We start from the raw sequence: 22,442 nt of genomic DNA, 5'->3' as shown, positions 1-22,442 counted from the left end.
ACAATGAAGATTTAGGAAAGAGTAGTTGAAGCTAGGTTGAGGCAGGAAGTGGAGATTTGTGAACAACAGTATGGTTTCATGCCTAGGAAGAGTACCACAGATGCAATATTTGCCTTGAGGATGTTGATGGAGAAGTACAGGGAAGGTCAGAAGGAGCTGCATTGTGTATTTGTAGATCTAGAAAAGGCATATGACAAAGTGCCAAGGGAGGAATTGTGGTTTTGTATGAGGAAGTCAGGTGTGGCAGAGAAGTATGTTAGTTTGGTGCAGGACATGTATGAGAATAGTACAACAGTAGTGAGGTGTGCTGTTGGGAGGACAGAAGACTTCAAGGTGGAGGTGGGACTACATCAAGGATCGGCCCTGAGCCCCTTGTTTTCTTTGGTGATGGACAGGTTGACAGATGAGATCAGACAGGAGTCCCGATGGATTACGTAAAGACAGAGTACATGTGTGTAAACGAAAGGGAGAACAGTGAAATGGTGAGGTTACAAGGAGCAGAGGTGGTGAAGGTGCAGGAGTTTAGGTACTTAGGATCAACTGTTCAGAGCAGCGGAGACTGTGGAAGAGAGGTGAAGAATAGAGTACAGGCAGGATGGAACAGCTGGAGAAAAATGTCAGGAGTGATCTGTGACAGAAGAGTGTCAGCTAAGGTGAAGGGAAAGGTTTACAGGACGGTGGTGAGACCAGCCATGATGTATGGTTTAGAGACAGTAGCAATAGGCAGAAGACAGGAGGCGGAGCTGGAGGTGACAGAGTTAAAGATGCTAAGATTCTCTTTAGGAGTGACAAGAATGGACAGGATCAGGAATGAGGTCATTAGGGGGACAACACAGACAGGAAGATTTGGAGAAAAAGCTATAGAAGCCGGATTGAGATGGTTTGGACATGTGCAGAGGAGGGACAGTGGATACATTGGTAGAAGAATGTTAGAGATTTAGCTACCAGGTAGGAGACAAAGAAGAAGGCCAAAGAGGAGATATATGGATGCAGTGAGGGAGGACATGCAGAGAGTTGGAGTCAGAGTAGAAGATACAGAGAACAGGGAGAGATGGAAATCAATGATCTGCTGTGGCAACCCCTGAAAAAAGGGACAAAGCTGAAAGAAAAAGAAGAAGGTCTAAATTGTTAAAAAACAGGAAGAAAAGATACAATTTTGAAAAAATAATTTTCATGAATTTTTTTCACATTTGACTAACATCATGCAATAAAAGAATTTTTCTGAAAATGTCCCCAAAACACATTTTTCTAAATAATTTCTTTAAACGCTCTAATAACATTTTCATGACATTTTTTCCACATCTGACCTACATGAAATGCTAAATAAAAAATGTTCTGACATTTTTCAAAAATAAAATTTTCTAAATATTTTCTTTAAATGGTCTAATTTGTTGAAAAACAGAAAAAAAAGAATTTTGAAAAAAATTCAACCAATTTCATGATTTTTTCCACATCCTACCAACATGACATGCGAAAAATTCCAAAACAAATCTAAAAAAAATCTTAAAATGCTCTAATTTGATGAGAAACATGTAGAAAAGATAAAAGTCTGAAAAGAGAAACTCAAACATTTTCATGAATTATTTTCCGTCTGACCAACATGACATGCGAAATAAGAATTTTTGAAAACTTTCCAAAAAATAAAGATAAATTGAAAAGATAAGTTCAACTCACCGGTGCTGAGGAGTCGTGATTGCGAAATGTTCGCTCCGCTCTCTCACAAATTGTCAACTGCTTTTCGTTGATCCAAGTCAGTAGTAACTTGTCCACTTCTAATGTCTGTGATCACAGTCACTCCTTTGGCAACCTTAGCTTCTTTTTTGCTTCCTTGGTTTGAATGATACAAATCGACGACTTTCCTAAGCCAAAGCCAGATCTGAAACACGAACGCCATTCTCATTCTCTTCACTTCCATTGCTGTTCACACTACTTTTCTTTTCGCATTTCCCTTGGTAATTTATGAAATAAAAAAATAAACAGAAGCACAGCGCAAGAAATAGCGGCTAAATCAGACAACGGCTCTTAGCGTGTGTATCCTGAGTTCGGACTGATGCCACACGCTCAGTCACTCAGTGACCACCTGCTGCCCGCCTGATTGTTGGCATTTTCGGCAATCGAGTTATGGTACGATACCCGGGGCGATCATTGGTTAAAACGTTTGTTCGTGAATCGAATTGTTCGAAAAGGAAGGCGTTCGATAACCAATGTTCCTCTGTACAAGTATTACCGCAGCGGCACACTTCGGTCCAGCGTACTATAATCCATTGGAATCCTCTCACACCGAACCCCCCGCCCTCTCGCCGTGCCCTTCCCCCGGGGAGCCCACACATCTTACAGATTTGAAGACCACCGGATAAAGAAAAGCATCACAATTAAACAACAAACGCCACCAATTTCACAATTCCAAAAGATGTGTATAAAGCATTGTTTAAAAAGTGACTGGTTAGTTGTGCAGTTAGGAAGTGCAATATCAGCCCTATTGCTCTGGAAATATAATTTGCACATGATCTGTGTGAATATATTATTACTCTGTTTGAAAAGACTCAACTCTGAAGCTGCAGGACTTTCAACTTGACTTGGGACTTGTCTCAGGAATTGAGGGCAAAGACTTGCAAAACAGTGACTTGATCCCACCATTGCTTCAACCTTTGATGAAAAGCAACATAATATCCTAATAAGAATTTGAAAAAGTCGTCAAAAATTGTTAAACAACAAGAAGTCAGTTCTTCACAGCAGTTCTTATTAGCATGACACAAATAGGACCAATCTGTAAATGCACTTACGAGGAAAAACAGAATCACAGCTTTACATGTAGACATTTATTATTCTTTGTTGTGCCTTTGTTATCTCAGCAAGAACAAAACCTAAATCCACATTTTTAATAATAAATTAATATTCTCAAAGTCTCTTAATAAAATACAGAAGAGCCAGCACAGGAAATATTTAGTGTCCTTAATTTCAGTAAAACCATTATTTACATTTGTACTTTGGTTATATTATTAAAAACACCATGCAAATGCAACATGCAACACACATGCACACCTTAAGACCAGCTCCAAGCATTTAGAACACAATTATTCATTGGAATTGCTGCAAATATGATAATTACGTTTGGTAGCACACTGATGAAATGGTACATTCTGTACTCATACAGTAACTCGGTATGTCTAAGCTTGGCAAGAATTTCATTTTTTTAACTTGTTTTCACTGCATGTGAACACAAATGTACACCTGACGCATATTGTACAGTCGAGGTCATAAGTTTACATACACTAAAGCTTAAACGATTTAAGGCAGCTTTAACCCAATGTGCCACCCAATTTGAATGAAGACATACTGTATGTGGTTATTCAATAATAGTGTCTTCATTATTCTGTCAATGGAGTAGATCAGAATTTCTGACCTAAGATAGATATTTAGTTGATTTCCCCAAATGGCCTCAGATTCTTGTGGTTCATATGTTTACATACACCCACTTGTCTGGTCCATTTAACAGTAAATTAGTTGAACTTGAAGGCTGCCCTTTAGTCTGGTGTTCATTCATGTTGTGTAAAAGCCAAGGTGTAGAAATTATGGGGCATAAAAGCAGCTTGACTTTACACACTGCATTTCGACTTGAGACTTGCAATGGGAAAGTCAAAAGAATACAGCCATGACATCAGGGAGCGAATTGTTGCCTTGCATAAGTCAGGCTTGTCTCTTGGGACCATTTCAAGGCAGCTTGGTGTACCAAGGGCATCTGTTCAGACAATTGTCCACAAATATAAGCAACTTGGGAGAACAGCCGTAATGCCAAGGTCTGGAAGGAAACGGAAATTAACATCCAGAGATGAAAAGCTTTTGGTAAGAAATGTAAAAATGAACCCCAAGATCACCAAGAAAGCCATCTGCAATGAATTGTCTGCCTCAGAAACAAATGTCTCAGTGTCTGTGGCGAAGAGAGCTCTCCATCGACATGGACTAAGAGTACACCGGGCCAGAAAGAAGCCATTACTCAAAGAGAGACACAGAAAAGCTCGGTTGAAGTTTGCAAAAGAGCACCAGGATAAGGATAAAGCCTTCTGGAAGAATGTCATGTGGTCGGATAAGACAAAAATTGAACTTTTTTGGGCATAATGACCAGCAATACATTTTCCAGTGAAAGGGTGAAGCCTATAATCCCAACAATACCATCCCAACGGTCAAGCATGGTGGAGGAAGGCTCATGTTGTGGGGTTGCTTTGCAGCATCAGGAACTGGTGAACTCCAGAAGATCAATGGAATCATGAGAAAAGAGCAATACTTGGAAATATGGGAAGAAAAGCCAGCCATACCTCTGCAGCTTGGTCGAAAGTGGCTCTTTCAACAGGACAATGATCCAAACCATAAAGCAAAATTAGTTTCAAAATGGTTTCAGCAGAACAAGGTGAAAGTACTGTAGTGGCCTTCACAAAGCCCTGACCTGAATCCTATCGAGAACTTGTGGACTGAACTGAAGAAACGTGTCCGTAAGAGAAGACCAACAAATCTGCCTGAGTTGTACCAAATCTGCCAGGAAGAGTGGCTAAAAATTCCAAAAGATTACTGTGAGAAGCTCATTGATGGCTATCCGAAGCGACTTGCTTAAGTTATAAAAGTTAATGGAAATGCTACCAAATACTAAGCCCTGAAGACAAAGGTGTATGTAAACTTGTGACTCGGTAAAAAAGCAGTGTTCTGCAAAGAAATATTAATAAATCTCAAATTATGAGGAAGCTTAGCCTTTTCTTTTAATTTCCCAAAAGCATTATTCCTAGGGCATTGTGGATGCCAGTTTATTCATGATTCAAGTGTGTAACTTTAACTTTGCATGAGATTTAATAAAGGAACATGTACTGTATGTAAACTTCTGACCTCGACTGTATGTCACAAAAAACATTTTAAACGGAAATTTTCGCTATTGGATAAGGCAGTGCTCCAAGTGTTAAGAGCATCTCTAAATTCTGATCAAAGATTATGTTTGGCAGTCGTAACCTTGGAGAACACAGTAAACTCCTGAAACTGATACCACATTAGTAACACCTTGCCCATGTGAGTCAGAACACCATAATCCCTTAGACCAACCTACTGCCTACTAAAAGTGTGACTCTAACAGAACTGCTGTGATTCAAGCACATGGGCTCTCTCTCTCTCCTTTTCTCTTTCTCTCTCCCTCTGTGCCTATGAGCCACACAGATGTGTAATGGATGTGTAAGCAACACAATTAACCAGTGCGACGAAGACAAACACGCAGCTCCCTTCATCCTTTGCTTACAGTAGGCAGACAGTGAGGACATACTGTATGTTGGGTTCACACTAACTGTTTGTTTGTGGAGCCATTTCCTTGGGAAAACCCGACTTCAGAAGCCAATTTTGCCCCGGGTCATGGAGTAGCCCAGTTTGGCCTCATTATTGATGAAGGACATGATGCCCAGGTATGTCTCAATGAGGAGGGGTCTCTCCAGGATCAGGACACCATTGGCACGACCAGGAATTGGATGCTCTTTGTGAGCTTTCTTTACTGCCTGGACAAGTTGAGTGCGGAAATTGTCCATCTAAGAGAAGTGGAAAAGTTTTGTAAAAGTAGTTTCAGATTAAACAGGTGATGATTATGAAAAATGTGGGATGTCTCAATTATGACAGATTGGTCTGACAGTTTTCATTAGCTTTTTTTCAATTGAGGACAAGTGAATGTCCTCGCTAATCATGTGCTCAGTATAAAAATGTCTCACATACTGTATGACAAAAGAACTTGCAGCCTCTGGTCATACCCGTTTGGCTCTTTCACAAAGAAGAATAAAATCAGGAGGAAGAAAAGCTGCAGCCTCTCAGTGCATTAACAGGGACTGTACCTGGCACAGAGAAGCAACTTTCTCATCAGCACAGGCCATGGGATGTTCAGTGAAGGTGGCGTAGGGCATGTCTGTGGACCAGGGATTCCAGCGGTTAAGGAACGAGGCCCGAGGACGTTTGTCCCACTGAACACGAATACCATAGCCCTCCCTTCTGTGGAAGCAAACTCAATGCTTTAACTCTCACAACACCGTCTTACAGCTACAGATGAAGAATATCAAAGCTTCTAGCAGAGTTTAGTTATAGACTTTACAGAAGAATAGATTCTTTCCTTCAACAACAAATTTTCGAAACAATAATTTAGTGTCTTTATCCTCTGAATTGTACAACATCCCAAGGTGTTGTTTGGACTAGAGAATCTTGCTGTAATCTTTTGACTAAATTGGATCATAATTATCAAAACTATCAATACAAAATAAAGTGTAAAAACTCCTTTCTTTGCGAGCATCCTTGCTTACTTGTTTAGAGACTTTGGTGGGAACTCAAACTCGCCCACTGAGATGGTGTCCACAGCGTTGAGAGAGATCCTGATGACCTGCTGACACACCAGGTTGATGAAGTCATACTTGCAAACCAGCAGTGACCTGACGCACAACCAAAACAATAATGATGTCATCAATTGTTGACATGTGTAACATTTTCCACAGACTAAAGTTCTGACATTCTCTTCTTACCAGTCTGTTATGAGCACAAGTCTTTCCTTCTCATTGTTCCAGTGGTCGACTCTGTAAATGTTTCACAGCGATTCACAATTAGACATCACAGAAAATGCCTCATTATTATAAAGAAAGTACTGAAAAATATTTTTATGGACTGGTTAGCAGTCAAGGAGGCGTTTGAAAGTTTTGAAAACAAATGTCATGTGACTTAGTTATCTTAAAAGTCAATTAAAAATTAACATTCAAGTAGGGGTGTGTATGGGCAAGAATCCTACGATACCGGGGAAACGATAAGATATAGTGCAGTACTACAGGCATGTTGATGTATTGAATTTTTAACAAATGAATTGTCGGAAACATGTCAACATAAACTCACAATGCTGTTACATACTTCACATCAGGTAACTAAGATTGGGACAGAAGAAATAAAAGCAGAATATTATGAATCAACACCATGAATACTAATTCATACTAATCATTATTAAAACCTGTCAAATGTCCCTTGGCAAATTGTGGCTTCAAACTCAAAAGTGTGTTATTATTATTGCCCATCAGGATGAATATAAAGAATAAGGAGACCAAAATGTAATTTCTCTCAGCAGCAGCCATTAAACTTCTCCTGCTCTTCGTGGGGGATCTTCCTTTGCCTCTACTAAAAAAAATACATAAATTAAATAAATAAATACAATTTTATATCCAGCATTGGTTTCTGCAAGTAAAAACGTTGGATGTAATATCTACACTGTAGCAGCTGCCAATCATGTGCTTGATTTGTGCTTCAGGCTGATCACAACAGTCACATGTTCCTAAGCCACTTACTCTGCCAGGAGCCAGACACTGAGCACTTCTCCATCCTCTGAGGGCAGTGCCACAGTCCTGATGTCACTCACAGCCTGCTCAATGGTACCTGGCTGGAAACAAAAGCACATGTAAAATAAAGAATTTATTGAAGTAGTGTAAAGTGCTCCTATATATGAATACAAACCCCATTTCCAAAAAGTTGGTCAGATAATTAATTTGAAATACAATTTGTGTTTTGGTTATTTGAAACTTTCACTGACTAATTAAATACAGCATTTGATGAATGTAAAAAATAATTGAAATGTCTATAATACACTGCAGAAAAATGGGATGTACGGTCTGTTACGCTAACTAGGAATATTTTTAGGTATCCTGAAAAGGTACTAAAGGTGTATCAGTGAGTTATGAAACCAATATTTGAAATGAACTTTAATCTAAATCTAAACTTTAACCTAATAACACACGTTATTGGATTGAAATTTTTCACAGTCAAAAGTTTATGCATTGCAAGGGACAGAAGGACTATGTTCAACAAATAATTGTGCTGCTAAGAGCATGCACAGACTATATATCTTCATAATCTGATGTGGTTTTAGCACAATGAATGTGTTGCTACACCTCAGCTTTACTTATAATGAAATCAACATACAACAAATGCTATTTAGGAGTGGTTTTGTAGGCCACGTAAAATCATTCGACTTGGCGTGCCAGATTGGGGTCGCGGGCGTTAAGTTTGACACATGCGGTCTATAAGCAAATCATCGATGAGGATAACGATGTCACCAATTATCAGCAGTGCTATGTATGTGTGATGAGTGTTTACTAAAAACACATAAACTGGAGTACGGACGAGGTTGTTTTTAGCATATACGAAGACAACGGAGTCGCACATCCACCCACCCTGAACACAAAGTAGTCCTTCACTTTGGCCTGCACCGTCGGGTTATGCACATGAAACGGTGTCAGCGTCTGTAACGGGGGGCAGCAGGCCACAGAGGCTGCGTGTCCCAGGCTTCGTCCGGCCTCTGGCGGCGTGAATGCAACCTCGACCCCTTCTTCAGTTTCAGCAGAAGTAGTCCTTCACTTTGGCCTGCACCGTCGGGTTATGCACATGAAACGGTGTCAGCGTCTGTAACGGGGGGCAGCAGGCCACAGAGGCTGCGTGTCCCAGGCTTCGTCCGGCCTCTGGCGGCGTGAATGCAACCTCGACCCCGTCTTCAGTTTCAGCAGGGTGGAGAACGGCGGCTGGGCCGGGACTCTCCGGCTCCACCGCGTCGTTCAGCTGGAGCATGGTGCACAACGAACCGACGAGGTGCCCGACAGGGATGCCGAGGCTTAGATCAGAAAGTGTCCATGCAATACGTAGTCGCACATTGTATTACGCAGCAACAATGTTTTGATTCTGATGGCTACGAGGAAGTGAAGCCCTTTGCTCCACTTCCCCTTTTCATTTCCTCCCTCTTAAAGGGACAGACTGCGTTTTTTCCACAGTATGGAGTCAATGGACAATAAAATGATGGCGATAACTCACAGACGATGTCAGCAGATCATCATCTGCTGACTCACCCAGACACAGATTTCCACAAAACAATTCATTAAAAAATGTTTATTTGACAGATGGCAAAACACATTATCTAGTTATCACTAGTTATAATAAACATCTAACCACTGTTCATTATAACACCGGTAAAAAGAACGTATCACATGTGCTAGGCAGGTAAGTATACAATAACGTTAGTTAAACGGCTTTTAAACGGTTGTATTAAACAGGGTGGTGCATAGCTCCTCAATCTTGTGTGTTAGTATATGAAAAAAGTTGAAATCTAAGAAAAAAAGGTTTGTGCTATACAGTGTTCGCACAGGTGAACAATGTGTGTGACAAAAAAGAAAAATATCACTATTTGTGAAAACCTGAACAACCTAGTGAACAACCTAGTGCAAAACAACAACCTAGTGAAAACAACCTAGTATATTATGACAAAATTAGAAATAGTAAAAACATCTCCAAGTACAAGTTTATGCAAAAATACAATTTGATTGGCTGGTAATTGTTTCTAAGAAAGCACAAACAAACTAATATCAGCACATTTATCTCTATCTATCTAAAGACATTCTGTAGAAATAGTAACAAAGCATGCAAAAATAAACAAGATGTTAAAGTTAGGAAACATTAGAATCTGTACCTGAAGTAAAGTGACCGCTGCATAAGCGGAAGTCGTTGTCTATGAGGTCCCACCGCGGCGTTTGTTTGTTTTTGTTTTTCGCTTCTGACTTGTTTAATTGTGCTAATCCACTTTTGTAGTCTTTCAGGATCTTGTAAAATGGCCGTCCCTTCGCTTTTCCTCGGCCGTTCCAGTATCCCGGGAACCAACAGCTATCTACCATTCCTGTGTATTTCTTTGTTCAACTTTACCTATTAGCAGTGGTAGCTAGCGGTAAAGCACCTGTCGGAATGGGTGTTTTGATTTCAAGTGATGCGTCACGGGATGTGTGACATCAACTTCCGGAGCTCTATAGCAGTAAACATCAATGTGGTGACAAAACGAACTACACAGGAAATATAATGAGCAAAGGCGCCATCTAGTGATAATATGCATTTTTGCTCGAGTCTCCGGAACTTTACACATGCCAAGCCTATCAGAGAAATGAGTGATTGAATAATGAAGTGATCCTAAAGAACACACAATGACTCCTATCTCACAACTCAGATACTGAACTTAATTCCTGTTTTGTTTTATGTTTATGAATTTGTACACACTTCAATAAATAACGAAACAATCAATTGTTTTAGCAAGGGCTACATCTTTAAACCAGTCTGTAAACCATACTGTACATGATAGTAATTCTCACAACTGTCTGTACTTTATAAACCTTTCCTTTCAATATGGATGACATTCTTCAGTCACAAATCTGCCTTTCATTGTGTCACTGACATTGTACTTTTTTTAATAAACGGAAAATATTAACTTATTGGATAACTTTTTGATTATGTTTGTTTTTCATATGTGAGTGCCACTCACACACGAACATTACGGCTGTGTTAGATTCATGTATGTACAAATGCAGGGTGGACATCTCAAATAAAAAGCACACAGGTTTTATTGCATATCAATTTCATGTATAAAGTCTTCATAGCATTGGAAAGATTACATTTGGTTTACATCGCTATTCTACAGAATTATCATCAGTCATGTCTTTTCAATGAAATTTCTCTAAAGTACATCTTCAATAATCACAAGCAAATAAACTGCAATGTCAGAATTGTTCAACATTATTCTACAATCCTTTATTGTTTATCATTATGTCTCCCACAAGTTTTTACTACTGTATGTCTTTCAGAGCCCACTGCCCAAATGATGGTGAGGCAGCCAAGAACTAGAAGTCAAAACTACTAACCTAACCACATGTACAATAAGTGCATCTACCGATTTCTTTTTTTTTCTTTTTTAATATATTTTGTTGATTTGATACACGTTTCACAAATGGACATCATTATGACTGCTAAACACGTCATGCACAATATCTTTTGTTTGTTTTCCATAAACATAACAGAGGTGATATACAACTCAGATTCAAACAAAACAAGCACCATCCACTAACCCATGTTTTCCATTGATTTTTTTTCTTCTTCAGACAATGGTTTTTCATTCTTTAAAATACTATACAGTTAAAAAGGAACAATATGTATATATATTTATATAGTTTTTTTTACTTCTTCTGTAACAGTGGGGAGGAACAGCAACCGCGTTCTATTAGGCTGAAATATATTTCAGCCACCATCTGCCAGAAAACTTCATAAAGTTGGCAAAATGGAATACTTCAATGCCATCAAAGAGTTTGCTTTACACAGCGCGTGCTTATTACAGTAGTCCATGACATGAATTATTACATCTAGTCATCCTAAAAAAAACGTAGCAACCCAAGACATTTTATAAGTACAACCTGGAACAGCATGTTTACCACGAATGAAATCTCATTCAGTAGTTTTATTTAAAAAGACTCCTGTCCATAGAAAAATGAGATGACGCAGCAGTCTCGGCACCACACTGCCCCCTGCTGTTGAGACAAAAAATATACAGTGCTTCTGTTTCAGATGTTCCTAATTGTTCATCTTGAGCACACGGGCTGCTCCTCTGATTTAACTCGTGTGAAAACGAATCTGTGTTCTAAGCTTTAGAGACTAAAACCTGATCATTCGCAGGCTTGGACCCATGTGGTTTAAGTGCTAGTTTGAGAAGACAGCATCCTGTAGCCATCACACAGCTATCTATGGTAAATGTGTCATGGCCTCCATGGCACGGTGACATTTGGAATGGGTTTTGAGTGGAATATATCGTCAGAGTGAAACTGGAAATTTGGGTTTACCTGTTTTTACGTGTCTAGTCTGGAGCACGTTATTTATTTTGTATGTTGAAGGGACTGATCAGTTGATCAGCAGAATTCAATTTTAATACTAATCACGGTTAATATGATCTTGTTGCTGGTTTTACAAGAGAAGTCCTTTCTGTGTGACCACATGATCATGCAGATGTGACTGTGTGAAATGTCGATCATGCATTAACGAAAATAAGATCTTCTCATTGTTGTCATTCATATGAAAACATAGGATAGAGACAGCCTCAATATTGGGACTGTGTCTGTAACTAATTAGCACACATGGTTAAATAGTTCAAAGAATGGGGGATTAACAATGTGTTCCGAAACAAACAACTACTTTCACTATAAATAAAAACACTTAATTTCATGGACTCTTTCCTCGTTTTGGCACACGTATGCATCAAAACCAGAGATTCAGAATCTCCTCTGTGTTCTGATAAGTGTTTATTCCTTCAACAATAAGGGGAAAAGGGGGGTCGAAATGAGTTTTCTCCACTTTCGCTCCTCCAGTCTTGACAATACAACCAGAAATAAATACATACACACACTTGTGAACTCAAATATATAAGAGCGTAATACGAAATAACAACTATGACAGCAAATGTGAGCCCCTCGGACATGAAATGATTGTCAGAGAACAAAACATTTTCTATGGGTTATTTTTTTTTTGGCACATACCACTCTTGCTATGAACACCTAATTATTTTGTACACCATATGACAATATCATACAATTTTGGTCCTTCTCTAAAAATAATTATATTAACAAATTTAGCACTGTAGTGCCTACAAAGAAACAATACTGTGGTATCTAAGAGGAGAGTAAGTAAATAAAATTAACAGATGACAAAAACATAAGCAAGCAGAGAGTCTTACTCAGTCACTGAGTAGGAGTCAAATTAATTTTCAGCATGATCATGATCAAGTGGACAGCCCATCAGGTTGGCCAGTGTCCCAGATAGCTCATTAAAATCACCAGCTGTTGTGCACGTTTCAACTCAGAACATCATTGTCCATCTAATCATTCACTTTAAAAAAAAGAAAGAAAAAAAAAAAGAAAAAAAGAGTCTAATGCAATGGTCATTTGCTCAAGTAACATTTAATGTAGTACTTTTGTTGATTCTGCACTGAAACTGTAACTGAAACAAGCTCAGTGAACGTGATCGCCAACAGTAGGTGGAGGACACCTGGAGACACTATATCCCCAGTATCACAGCAACCCCGTGTGGACATGCAGTACAAATGCAGTGCTGACGCTGCAGTGCTTGCAGAAGGCGGTGGACACAGACTTTAGAGACATACCAGTCAGTGAGTGTCTTTAAAAATAAGAAGCCTGATGTAGAGTTTCTGTGGTGTAGACTGAGCCTCGAGGACTTGAGCTGTCAATGCTTTTGAGACGCAGTCATGGACGTCCTTCACATCGACAGGAGCTTAGCAGTGCTTACGCTTTGACATAGTCTTGTAAGAGCCCCCACCCTTTGGGACAACCTCCACCCTCCTCTCCTTCTCTCTCTCTCCTTTCCATAGACACACATTTACACATATCTTAAATGAATGTGACAGAGAATCCACCGGGCCTATACCTCCAGTCACTACTCATGTCCACTCTTGTCTTTTGTTTCTGTCCATGAACGAAACATTCTTCTCCCCTCCTCCCCCTCCATCTCTCTCTCTCTCGTCTAGATGTGGTTGAGTGGGTGAAAGCTGCCCGTCTCAGACGGCCCTCCTCCCATGCTCAGCCAAGCGTCCAGAGAGTTCTGGGAGGGCGCGTGCAAAGGGTTGTTCTCGGAGAGAGACAGCATCATTGCATAAGCCTGGAAGACACAACAGGTTTTTTCCACATCAGCAATAATTTCAGCTAAATTTCTAGAAAAAAAGAGATCTCACAAAAACAGAGCAGGCATTCTCCAATAAGTTACAGTAGAAAACTTCCTGTGAGAGAACTCTGTAGGAAAATGTGTGTCACTAAAATATTCATTAAAAGGCGAAAATGCTGAAGAGTAGAACAGATTTTTAGTGTTTTCACAAAAGGTGAAAGATTTGAAAAAGTGTCAACAAGGAGTAGGATAAACAGCCTGGTGAATTAGTACTGAGGTGGTTGATGAACTGTACTGTATCTCATGACATCACTGACACCACTTTTTTGTATTGAATTCATTTTGTTCGTTCATATCAGCCTGTGTTGTTTTCAGAGGGCATGTCAGAGCAGCTGCAGCCACATACCTGGGTTTTAGCCTGCCTGTACAGTGTCTCTTTCAAAGCCTCCGACTCTAATGAAGTGTTAAAAATGTCTTTAACATCAAATGGTTGCTCGTCACCGGTGGCTTTACGCAAACTCTCCAGGCTCTTGGTAAAGCTGGGCAGACCCTCTAAGTCCATGAGAGCTCCCTCCTCCTCTATACACCTGGACACCAAGTGATGGACGAAGGGCAGAAATGTAGTAGAGCAGAATGGAGTGATAGAAGAACAGATGAGAAGACGCATGAAGGGGTGGGATGGACGGTGAGTTAATATATGGTGGACAAAGAAAGGAGTGGTGAGGAGAAAAAACAGAAACCGTTAGGAGCAGAGGACAGTGAGGTTAGGAATAAACAGGTAACAGGAGAAAACCAGTGGGAGAACGTTGAGGCAAAGCAGAAAGTAAGGAGGAAAAAGAGCGAGTAAAGGACTAATATAGAGGCGACGCCTGTCAACACATTCAGTAACTGCTTCAGACCAAACTGTACTTAGACAATGACATTCACCTGCGAGTGTGTTCATAGCTCAGAGCCATCGGAGCCGTCTCCGTCTCTTCTTCCTCCTCGTCCTCCTCTTCATACGCTCCTGTTGTGACCGGAGATGGAGACTCTGGTGCCTCGTCATGAGATTTTTCTGTTAGGCTGCCTTCTTCCTCCTCCTCATCATCACCCTCTACCTCCTCCTCCTCTTCATCCAGCCCCTGCAGTCCTAGTTTGGAGTTGGACAAACTGTGGCTTGGTGGACGGGCGTCCTCGCCCTGATCTGACCTACAGCAGGACAGAGGGATCAAACCACAGCCATGATTAGACGTGGAATAAAATGGGTTTTATAAAAAAAGTACAGTCTGTGTATAAAAAACAAATATATTTTAAAGATGTGAGACATTTTTCTTTTGGTCAGAATTTTCAAATTGTCATAATTTCAAACACAATTTCCAGTTAAATGTCACTTCACATCTTAAAACTAATAAAACAAACACTTCACACCTTGTTTTTCAGTTTAACTGACCAAGTGGACAAAAGGAACATAACTTTAATTTAGATTCCTTTTTTATTTATTTTAATGCATTTTTCATTTCTTCATTTCCTTGATTTTGTTTTCATACTGAAACCTTGAAGCTTTTTTGTAGTAGAGTGACTTAAAAAAAAGAGAAAATATTTTCCTGGGTTCAGTCTGAGTCTTTTCTGATCAGAGGACATGACTCGACCACAGTGTCCACCTAATCAACACAGTTGTTGACAGTGTTTTCCCAAAGGCTGGCCATGATGGATGGGTCCGCTCCTCAGTGCGTCTACACACTGGTTCTTCTGTGGCCGTGACGGTGGAACAAACTAACAGAAAACAGTGGCTGATCTGCAAACAGGCTATCAGCACACCACCATTATGACCTGCCATCTGTACATTTTCCAGCCTGCACCACCACCTCTCCTCCATCAGCCCCCTCCAGACCACGATGTCATGCCTCATGATATCATTTCCTCTGGGATGCCAAATTTACCCCTTCCATTTTTTTTGCAAACACGGGGAACATTTATCAAATGAGACAGGATTACCTCAGGGACGGCGTGCAGAGGGACAGGAGTGGGTCACACGCAGTGGGTGGGTAAGTGCAAACAGAGGAAACTTTTTTTTTCTGAGATGGAGGTTTCTCCTCTTTCAATCTAGATTAAATATCACCATAATCAAATTGCAGGCTCTGGTTGGCGGAGGGAAAAGTCCCTGCCTGTGTATGGGGGAAAGAATTGAAGCTCTGACACAGGGGGCCCTGGGTTTTGTCATTTAGTCTAAACACGTCAGTCCAGTGTTTGTGTTTGCAGCCTTGGAGGATCGGTGTGGACCATGCAAGGGGGAAGAGCTCCATCATCAGTGGATCTCCTGGATAAATGCCTCCACTCAGCCCCCCCCCCGCACTCCCTAGGGTCCACACTGGCAGCTACTGGAGCTCACTTCCAGATGAATAACCAACTTTAACTTTATAACAATATAAAAGTCAAACTCACGATTCTTACAATTATGACCTTGATTGTTTTTCAGAGGAGACAGAAACCAACTGTTGTCTTTACACCGCTGAAATATGAGCCTACAACTATGACCATAGACTGGTTTAAATGGGTGTTTGATATATAGTTCTATATGTACATATAGTTCTCTATATTATATTACTTATTTATTTTATAAGACACATTTCTATAAATTGTATATAATTTATCAAGATTTTATAATAGCAAAATATTATGGCTAACTTCTAGACTATTGGTTAACTTTTAATTAGCCAATAGTGCTTTGTAAAATTATTGGCCAAGTTCGGGTCCAGTCTAAATTTATGTTGATATTTTTTACATTACCCACAACTGTTTTTTGGTTCCTTAAATTTACTTCATAGTGACATGCCATTGTTTTGCAAAATAATATGATTGTATTTAAGTTATTTTGCTGCAAAATGCTTAGTATAGCTGTAAGCACTAAGAGTTTTAAGAAAAAGCTTTAAAGTACAAGCATTTTCAAACTATGAAATCAGCCCAGGGAATTTCAAAAACCATTAATTTCATAAAGCATCAGGACGAAGCCTGACTGAAGCTCCCACAGACTTTTGTTTTGACTGGCTGTGATCTAAAAAAACCCAGCAGAGAGTACATTGTGAGGGCGGTTAAGGGCGATTAGAGATAGTCATCCATGACTACGTGTGTCAGCCTTTGACTTCAGTCACTCAGAGGGAGGATAAACAGTGAGCTGTCTGCCGCCAGGGCAGAAAGCATAACACTTAGGCTGAATTACAGATATTAAAATGTCAGGACAGTTTGTTGTGGATGAGACACAGCATTGATCCCAGATGGCAATGGGGCTAGATTACCACTGGGTCTGCTGGCCTTAATGTGTGTTGACATGGAGGAGGCGTGGAGGCGGGGCTGATGGAGGACGACACAAAAGGAAAACAAGAATACCAGGAATATAAGGAGTAAAAAAAAGTTAAAAAAAGTTATTTTTTGATGATTTTAGAGCCACAGACACAATGGTGACCTTTTTTAACCTATAGGATTTGATAGTAAATTCAATGCTATATGTATAATCTAATCTGGATATTTTGGGCCTTGGAAGTAAAACTAGAGAACCTGGAAAAAACTCATGAACAAATTATATAGAAAGACAATCGGTTGTCAAAGGGATGTGAACCAGCGATGCTCTTGCTGTAAGGCAGGAGCACTAACCAGCTTTCCACCATGTGGCAAAACAGTTTTTATAACAGTTATCAGTCAAGATAATGCTAATTAAGATCATGCCAATTTATACTGTGAATTGGGTAGAAACGGTTGTCGACTGCAAAAACATAACATTTAAACTAGTTTAATGTTTTTAGCAGTTAAATATGAACTACTGATATTGCTATGCTTCATTAGTCCACTAGATGGCACTGTGCACTAAGCTGTACCACAATAGTGGCTTGACTTGCTCTCTCTGCAGTGAAGACAGAATGACTTGCGGGCTTCAGAGTACAGCTGTTTAATCACGGCGTGTCCTTGCACATCAATACTTCTTATACTGATACTGATAAAACAGGAATGTTCTGACATTTCTACTGAGTGACGAGGTCTCTCTGTCTCAGTCAGGTCTCCAGTGTTCTGACTACGGCTGGATTCAACATCGGACCCGGATAAGAATTAGTGCTTGGCATTGAAAGCAGCGGGGAAGCTTCAAACGCAATCAGTGAAGGGCTTTGCAGAAGTCTTAATAAAAGTGGTCTGTGCAGACATGTTTGTTGTTACCTCTTATCCATGGAGCTGGAGGCCTGGTTCATCTCACTGTTGGAAATAAAGTTGCGGATTTCTGAGAAGTACGAGTCTTCCTTCTCTTCTAAAAGTGCATGATTGTCAGGCTCCGAGTTTGGCGAGGAGATCGTGGTTCCTAGGTTGGAAAGCATCCCGGACTGTTGGCTCACTGTTGAGGAAAAGCAAACAGACACACACACACACACACACACACACACCAGACACAAACACACACAGACATCCAAACACGGGAAGACGATTAGTTTGATGATTGTCAGACATGCATGATATATTTCAGTGAAGAAAACGCAATAATATTATTTAAGTTGTTTCTCTTTTTATAACGCTGAAAGAAAGCTGAGTCTACACAGTATTAAACAAACAAAGAGAAACGGGTGTTCCACCACGACACACGATCATTGTGTATTTAGTTAATACATGCGCTGGGAGACGCGATCAAGGGAAATAACTAGGAATTTGGCGTACTTTGTCGACATCTGGTGGTAAACGAAAGCGTTTTAGTTTAAATTTGTACAATTTGTTTTTCTTTTCTTGCTCATCATTAATTTTAATTTAATGTTTTTTAAAATATACAATTATTTTAAGGGTCACGGGAGAAGCCGGAAGCCAAACCAGGTTTAATTCATAAAAGTAAGAAAGTAAGTCGTTTTTAATATTACATTTACATACTGTATATATATTCTAACTTTGCTCTTAGCTATAGAGAACCACTGTGGGATTTGAGGACAAATGTTTAACAAAATATACATAAAGAAATTCAAAATAAAGGGCATTTACTGGAAAATATTTTTTGTTGCCAGCAGGAAGACAGTCCTGATTTATTAGTCAGTATGTTTAAGTATTTTAGCAGATGCTTTTGTTGATTGTTGTGACACAGAATTAGAAATCTGTTTCCAGAGGACTAATTTAGAACACAGTAGGAAACACCTGGTCCCTCTGTCACCAGGAAGTTCATCATGAGTTTCATCTCACTGACATACTTATGTCAAACAATAGCCTTCTTTGGAATCTGAAAAATTCAGTCTGTATGTTCGGTGAAGTCATCCAGTAGTTGGAACCAGGCAGCGTTTTCACAGTGCCTTGTTTCACTCTGGCGTTGTTTTAAATTTTGAAACGTTAACATGATTATTCGGCCTAGATCAACATTTCTCCTCCAGCATTTTGTGGAGCAGACTTTCTTTGAAGGACATAACAGGTTTTCTTTGGCAGCAAAGTCAGGAAGACTATTGTGAATGTATTCATAATTAAGTAACATGATCCTTCATTATTCAGTATTCACACAGAAAACACTCTTTAATAACCACACGGCAGCTCTCTAAGCCCCAGAAAGAGAACACTGAGAAGAACTGACCAGGAATGTTTTCGTGCTCGTGTTTCTTGAGATGGCGGTCCAGGTTCGTCTGCTGGCCGAAGCAGCGGTTGCACAGGTGACACTTGAAAGGTTTCTCCTTGTTGTGGATGTTGCGAACGTGGCGTTGAAGATTGGATGAGATGCTGAAGGAGCGGTCACAGTATTTACACCTGCCAAAAGAGAAGAGAAGAAGTGAGCGTGGATGAAAGAGTGAAAGCAGAAAAGGGGGGAAAACATCATCTCCAAGGCATACAACTTGGAAAATTAACATAACTGAGTCATGTGAAGAGGCAACAAGTCCTGCAGAGAAGTCAACAGTGGAATGACTTAAAACTACTCACTGACAGATGATCTCTGGCCAGTCAATTTTGCCTTAGTTATCTACTTTTAATTTTTTGGATGGCATCACTCTGTTTTTTCATGGTCAAAACCCAGAAAAGCTTTTTACACATAGATAAAGACATTCATTTTCATTAAAAAATGAGAGAGTAAAACAAAAGTGAAGCCTGTGACACAATGTAGACACTCAGGACAAAGGCAGGATAAATTAGCATCTGTTTTGGAGTGAAATATGAAATATAAGCCTCAGATTTACAGTATTTACATGTATTATGGTAACTGTTTTCTTGTTCACTTGTCACATCATTGTTTTTTTCTTGTACAGATCCCTAAATATGGTGATGATTGAAAAACATCCATGCAAAACCTGCAACTAAATGAAAAGAGAATAAAGAGCATGTTGCCCACCTGTAGGGTTGTTCCCCTGTGTGTGTCCGCAAGTGCCTGGTGAGGTTCGCTGAGCGTGGGAAGATTTTTCCACAGTACCTGAAGTGAAGTAAAGGGAAGGGAAGGATTTTAAATTTGGATTAAATTCAAATTCGACTTCAACTGGATTTAATTCATTTGTCAGTTGGGCACTGACCTGCAGGCGTAGCGCTCCTTGCCCTTGCGCAGGATGGCGTCCGAGAGGGAGGGTGGCGGTGAGCGGAAGTTGAACAGTGGATGAGCGGAGTGTTGCAGTGAGTTGGGCGGTGCATCAAGTTTAAGAGCGCCAAAGCTCTCTAGCTTCTCGGTCATGGTCTCCATGGCTGACATCTAGAGAAAACAATTATTAGTAAAAATAAATATCATTTGTTTTTTTGTATTTTTACTGTAATATTTCAAAGATTAATTAATGAGCTCCTCTTTGCCCTCAAGTTGGACTGTGGGATGATTAATGTTTTCTAGATCTGGATTTACTTCCTTATTATCATGTCCACTGGTAACAGGTGTGGGTCACGTGACCGTCCCAATGCCTTTACATGGGTTTTTAAAAAAATAGATTTAAGATGATTACTTTAAATAAGGGTCATTTCAGTCCTTTTGTGTGATAAATTAAAGCCACAAAAAAAAAAAAAAAACATGAAAAAAGACAGAGAACGGATGTTGGGAGGAAACAGTATATCAGAGGTTAGTCTTGTTGGTTCTCTATAGCTGAGTCACCTCTCTGACCTGTAACACTTGTTCAATTGTTTGAGAACCACTTCTCTCCACTACACCCTCCTCACCCCCTCTTCCAAACACCCTCACCCCCATCTTTAGCCTCTGCTTTGTTCTCCCCCCTCTCTGCTGCTGCAGATGCAGCCTGACAAACTAACTGACTTAATGAGCCATTCAACAGCCCTGACTGGACCTGTACAACATACAAGTGGCTGGACCATACCCCCAGCTGAAAGGCTGCTTCCCCTCCCATACAGGCTGGTGAACAAAGAGGTCCGGTTATGTCGAAGTTTATTTGCCAAAAACAGCTTACATCCTTCCTTTTTCTCAGTGAATACGGGACGGGAGAGACAGGGACAGACACTGCGTCTCGACGTGTTTATTCGCAGTCTGAGAACGGGTGGAGCGGGTGATTCCGTCATTTGACTGATTTAGAGGTGGCATTGTGTTTGGATCACAGGGGGAACCGGAGCTGACCAGGATCCAGTATCAGAGGTTTTTACGTGGGAAAACTTTATATCCAAGGAATATTAATCTTTGTATGTTAAATTTTATGAACATGATAATTTAGCAAAATATGAGTTTTTAGTTTATCCTTCATTTCTAACCACTTTAGAGGGCATAAAAATTGATAAGCTTTGTCCACTCATTTATAAAGCATCTCTTTAATTTTAAGATAAACAGAACTTAATATCCTCATAGAGTTTCAGATGTGCATTTATCTGTCTGCATATCCACCGAATGTGTGTATTGCTAAGTCACAGTTGATTGAGGACACAGATTTCCAGGTCAGATTAAACTGCTTCCCCATCGAGAGCCCCCCATTCTCCTGGACACAAACACAGGATGTCCTTGATGGACACACTGCTATTATCTAACCAGCCAGCCACAAGGAATAAAAAAACTTGGAAGAGACTGACTTATTAGCTGGCTAGTGGGCGCACAGAACATTAAACAATGCCACTACTAAGTTTAGCAGCATGGCCAGCAGAGGTAGTTTGCCATGAATCAAATTGTTATTTTTTCTTTTCTTTTATTAACACTATCACTCTGTGCAATCACAGACTCGCAGAGGCAGGGAGGGTCCAGGGACAGTTGAACAATGTGGCTGATTATCAAAGAGACCAGCGATAACACACCGTGTTTTCTGGAAAAGGTAGAGATGCTGAGGTACGCAGGCGCCATTCCATAAACAAAGGAAGAAATCATACAGAACCCTTGAGAAAATAACATCAACACTGTGGAATGATGGTGACCAGGGTCCTATCAATTCAGCTAATGCAGCGTGGGAGGCAGGAGTGGGGCCTTTTCACAGAACAGACAGTAAGAACATAATAGCTGATTGCATTAGGGAATAAAAAGCCTGTGTCATACCTGTACCCTTTGTTGGAGTTTTTTTTTTTGGTCAAACGTTGACCGTTGCTAAATAAGATAACAAAGAAAGTCTTTGCAGACTTGGTGTTTTGTTCACCTACCTGTGGGTGGAAGAGTGGTGGTGAAGGCCTGAGGAACTTTTCCTTCAGTGCTCCTACAGGGTCAAGTAGCTTCCTCTTCTCCACCCTGCTGGACCAATGACAAGGTAGAGGGTTACGTACCAAAGTCAAGTTTGTCTCCAGTCTCTAACACCAACCACTGAATGTTTACAGTAAAAAGAATGCTAGTGTGTGTTCCCAACATTTCTTAAAATTGTATTTATGTACTTGTTTGACTCATATTTATTGTATAAGTATATGCTAGTGTGTTTATCTGCAGTGATGCGGCCCCTCTGCTTTTTTGGTGTTAGAGTCCTAAGGTACAAAACCTCCTGAAGCCTGTCTGAAATTATACGACGATGATTGTGTATGAAACACCTTTTTAAAGTCATCAACATCAACACTTTGACCATGTTTCTGGTCTGATCGGG

At 40.1% G+C, this 22,442-nt stretch overlaps 2 protein-coding genes across 2 annotated transcripts in view; both read right to left on the bottom strand.

Annotated features, from left to right (window-relative positions):
* Positions 1-4,730: 4,730 nt before the first annotated feature.
* tprg1l (tumor protein p63 regulated 1-like) lies at positions 4,731-9,481 on the bottom strand. The gene is made up of 7 exons (XM_025059530.1): positions 8,401-9,481; positions 8,211-8,240; positions 7,329-7,420; positions 6,525-6,575; positions 6,309-6,434; positions 5,850-6,003; positions 4,731-5,552 (listed from the first exon to the last, which is right to left on the bottom strand). Exons 1-7 carry the CDS (start codon positions 8,599-8,601, stop codon positions 5,358-5,360), a joined length of 849 nt encoding a protein of 282 aa, XP_024915298.1. The 5' UTR covers positions 8,602-9,481; the 3' UTR covers positions 4,731-5,357.
* Positions 9,482-10,392: 911 nt separating this feature from the next.
* The window catches only part of prdm16 (PR domain containing 16), a 167,929-nt gene continuing 155,879 nt past the window's right edge, over positions 10,393-22,442 (bottom strand). Inside the window, exons 10-17 of the mRNA XM_017035832.2 lie at positions 22,015-22,142; positions 19,983-20,155; positions 19,808-19,885; positions 19,061-19,230; positions 17,686-17,857; positions 14,431-14,691; positions 13,910-14,090; positions 10,393-13,500 (exon numbers count right to left, since the gene is read on the bottom strand). Coding sequence (XP_016891321.1) covers positions 13,366-13,500; positions 13,910-14,090; positions 14,431-14,691; positions 17,686-17,857; positions 19,061-19,230; positions 19,808-19,885; positions 19,983-20,155; positions 22,015-22,142 — 1,298 coding nt within the window. The 3' untranslated portion in view covers positions 10,393-13,365. The remainder of the gene's footprint in view (positions 13,501-13,909; positions 14,091-14,430; positions 14,692-17,685; positions 17,858-19,060; positions 19,231-19,807; positions 19,886-19,982; positions 20,156-22,014; positions 22,143-22,442) is intronic.

Source organism: Cynoglossus semilaevis, chromosome 10 (genome assembly GCF_000523025.1).
Source record: "Cynoglossus semilaevis isolate Cse_v1.0 chromosome 10, Cse_v1.0, whole genome shotgun sequence".
NCBI classification, from domain to species: Eukaryota; Metazoa; Chordata; class Actinopteri; order Pleuronectiformes; family Cynoglossidae; genus Cynoglossus; species Cynoglossus semilaevis.
This window is presented reverse-complemented; position numbering and strand designations above follow the sequence as displayed.

Excerpts from the sequence above, each read along its gene's own strand:
- tprg1l (XM_025059530.1), bottom strand. The coding sequence starts at position 8,601 with ATGCTCCAGCTGAACGACGCGGTGGAGCCGGAGAGTCCCGGCCCAGCC. Across the intron at positions 7,421-8,210 it reads AGGACTACTTTGTGTTCAGG|CCAGGTACCATTGAGCAGGC; the intron begins GTGGGTGGATGT and ends TTTTGTTTCCAG. Across the intron at positions 5,553-5,849 it reads AAGTTGCTTCTCTGTGCCAG|ATGGACAATTTCCGCACTCA; the intron begins GTACAGTCCCTG and ends CACTTCTCTTAG.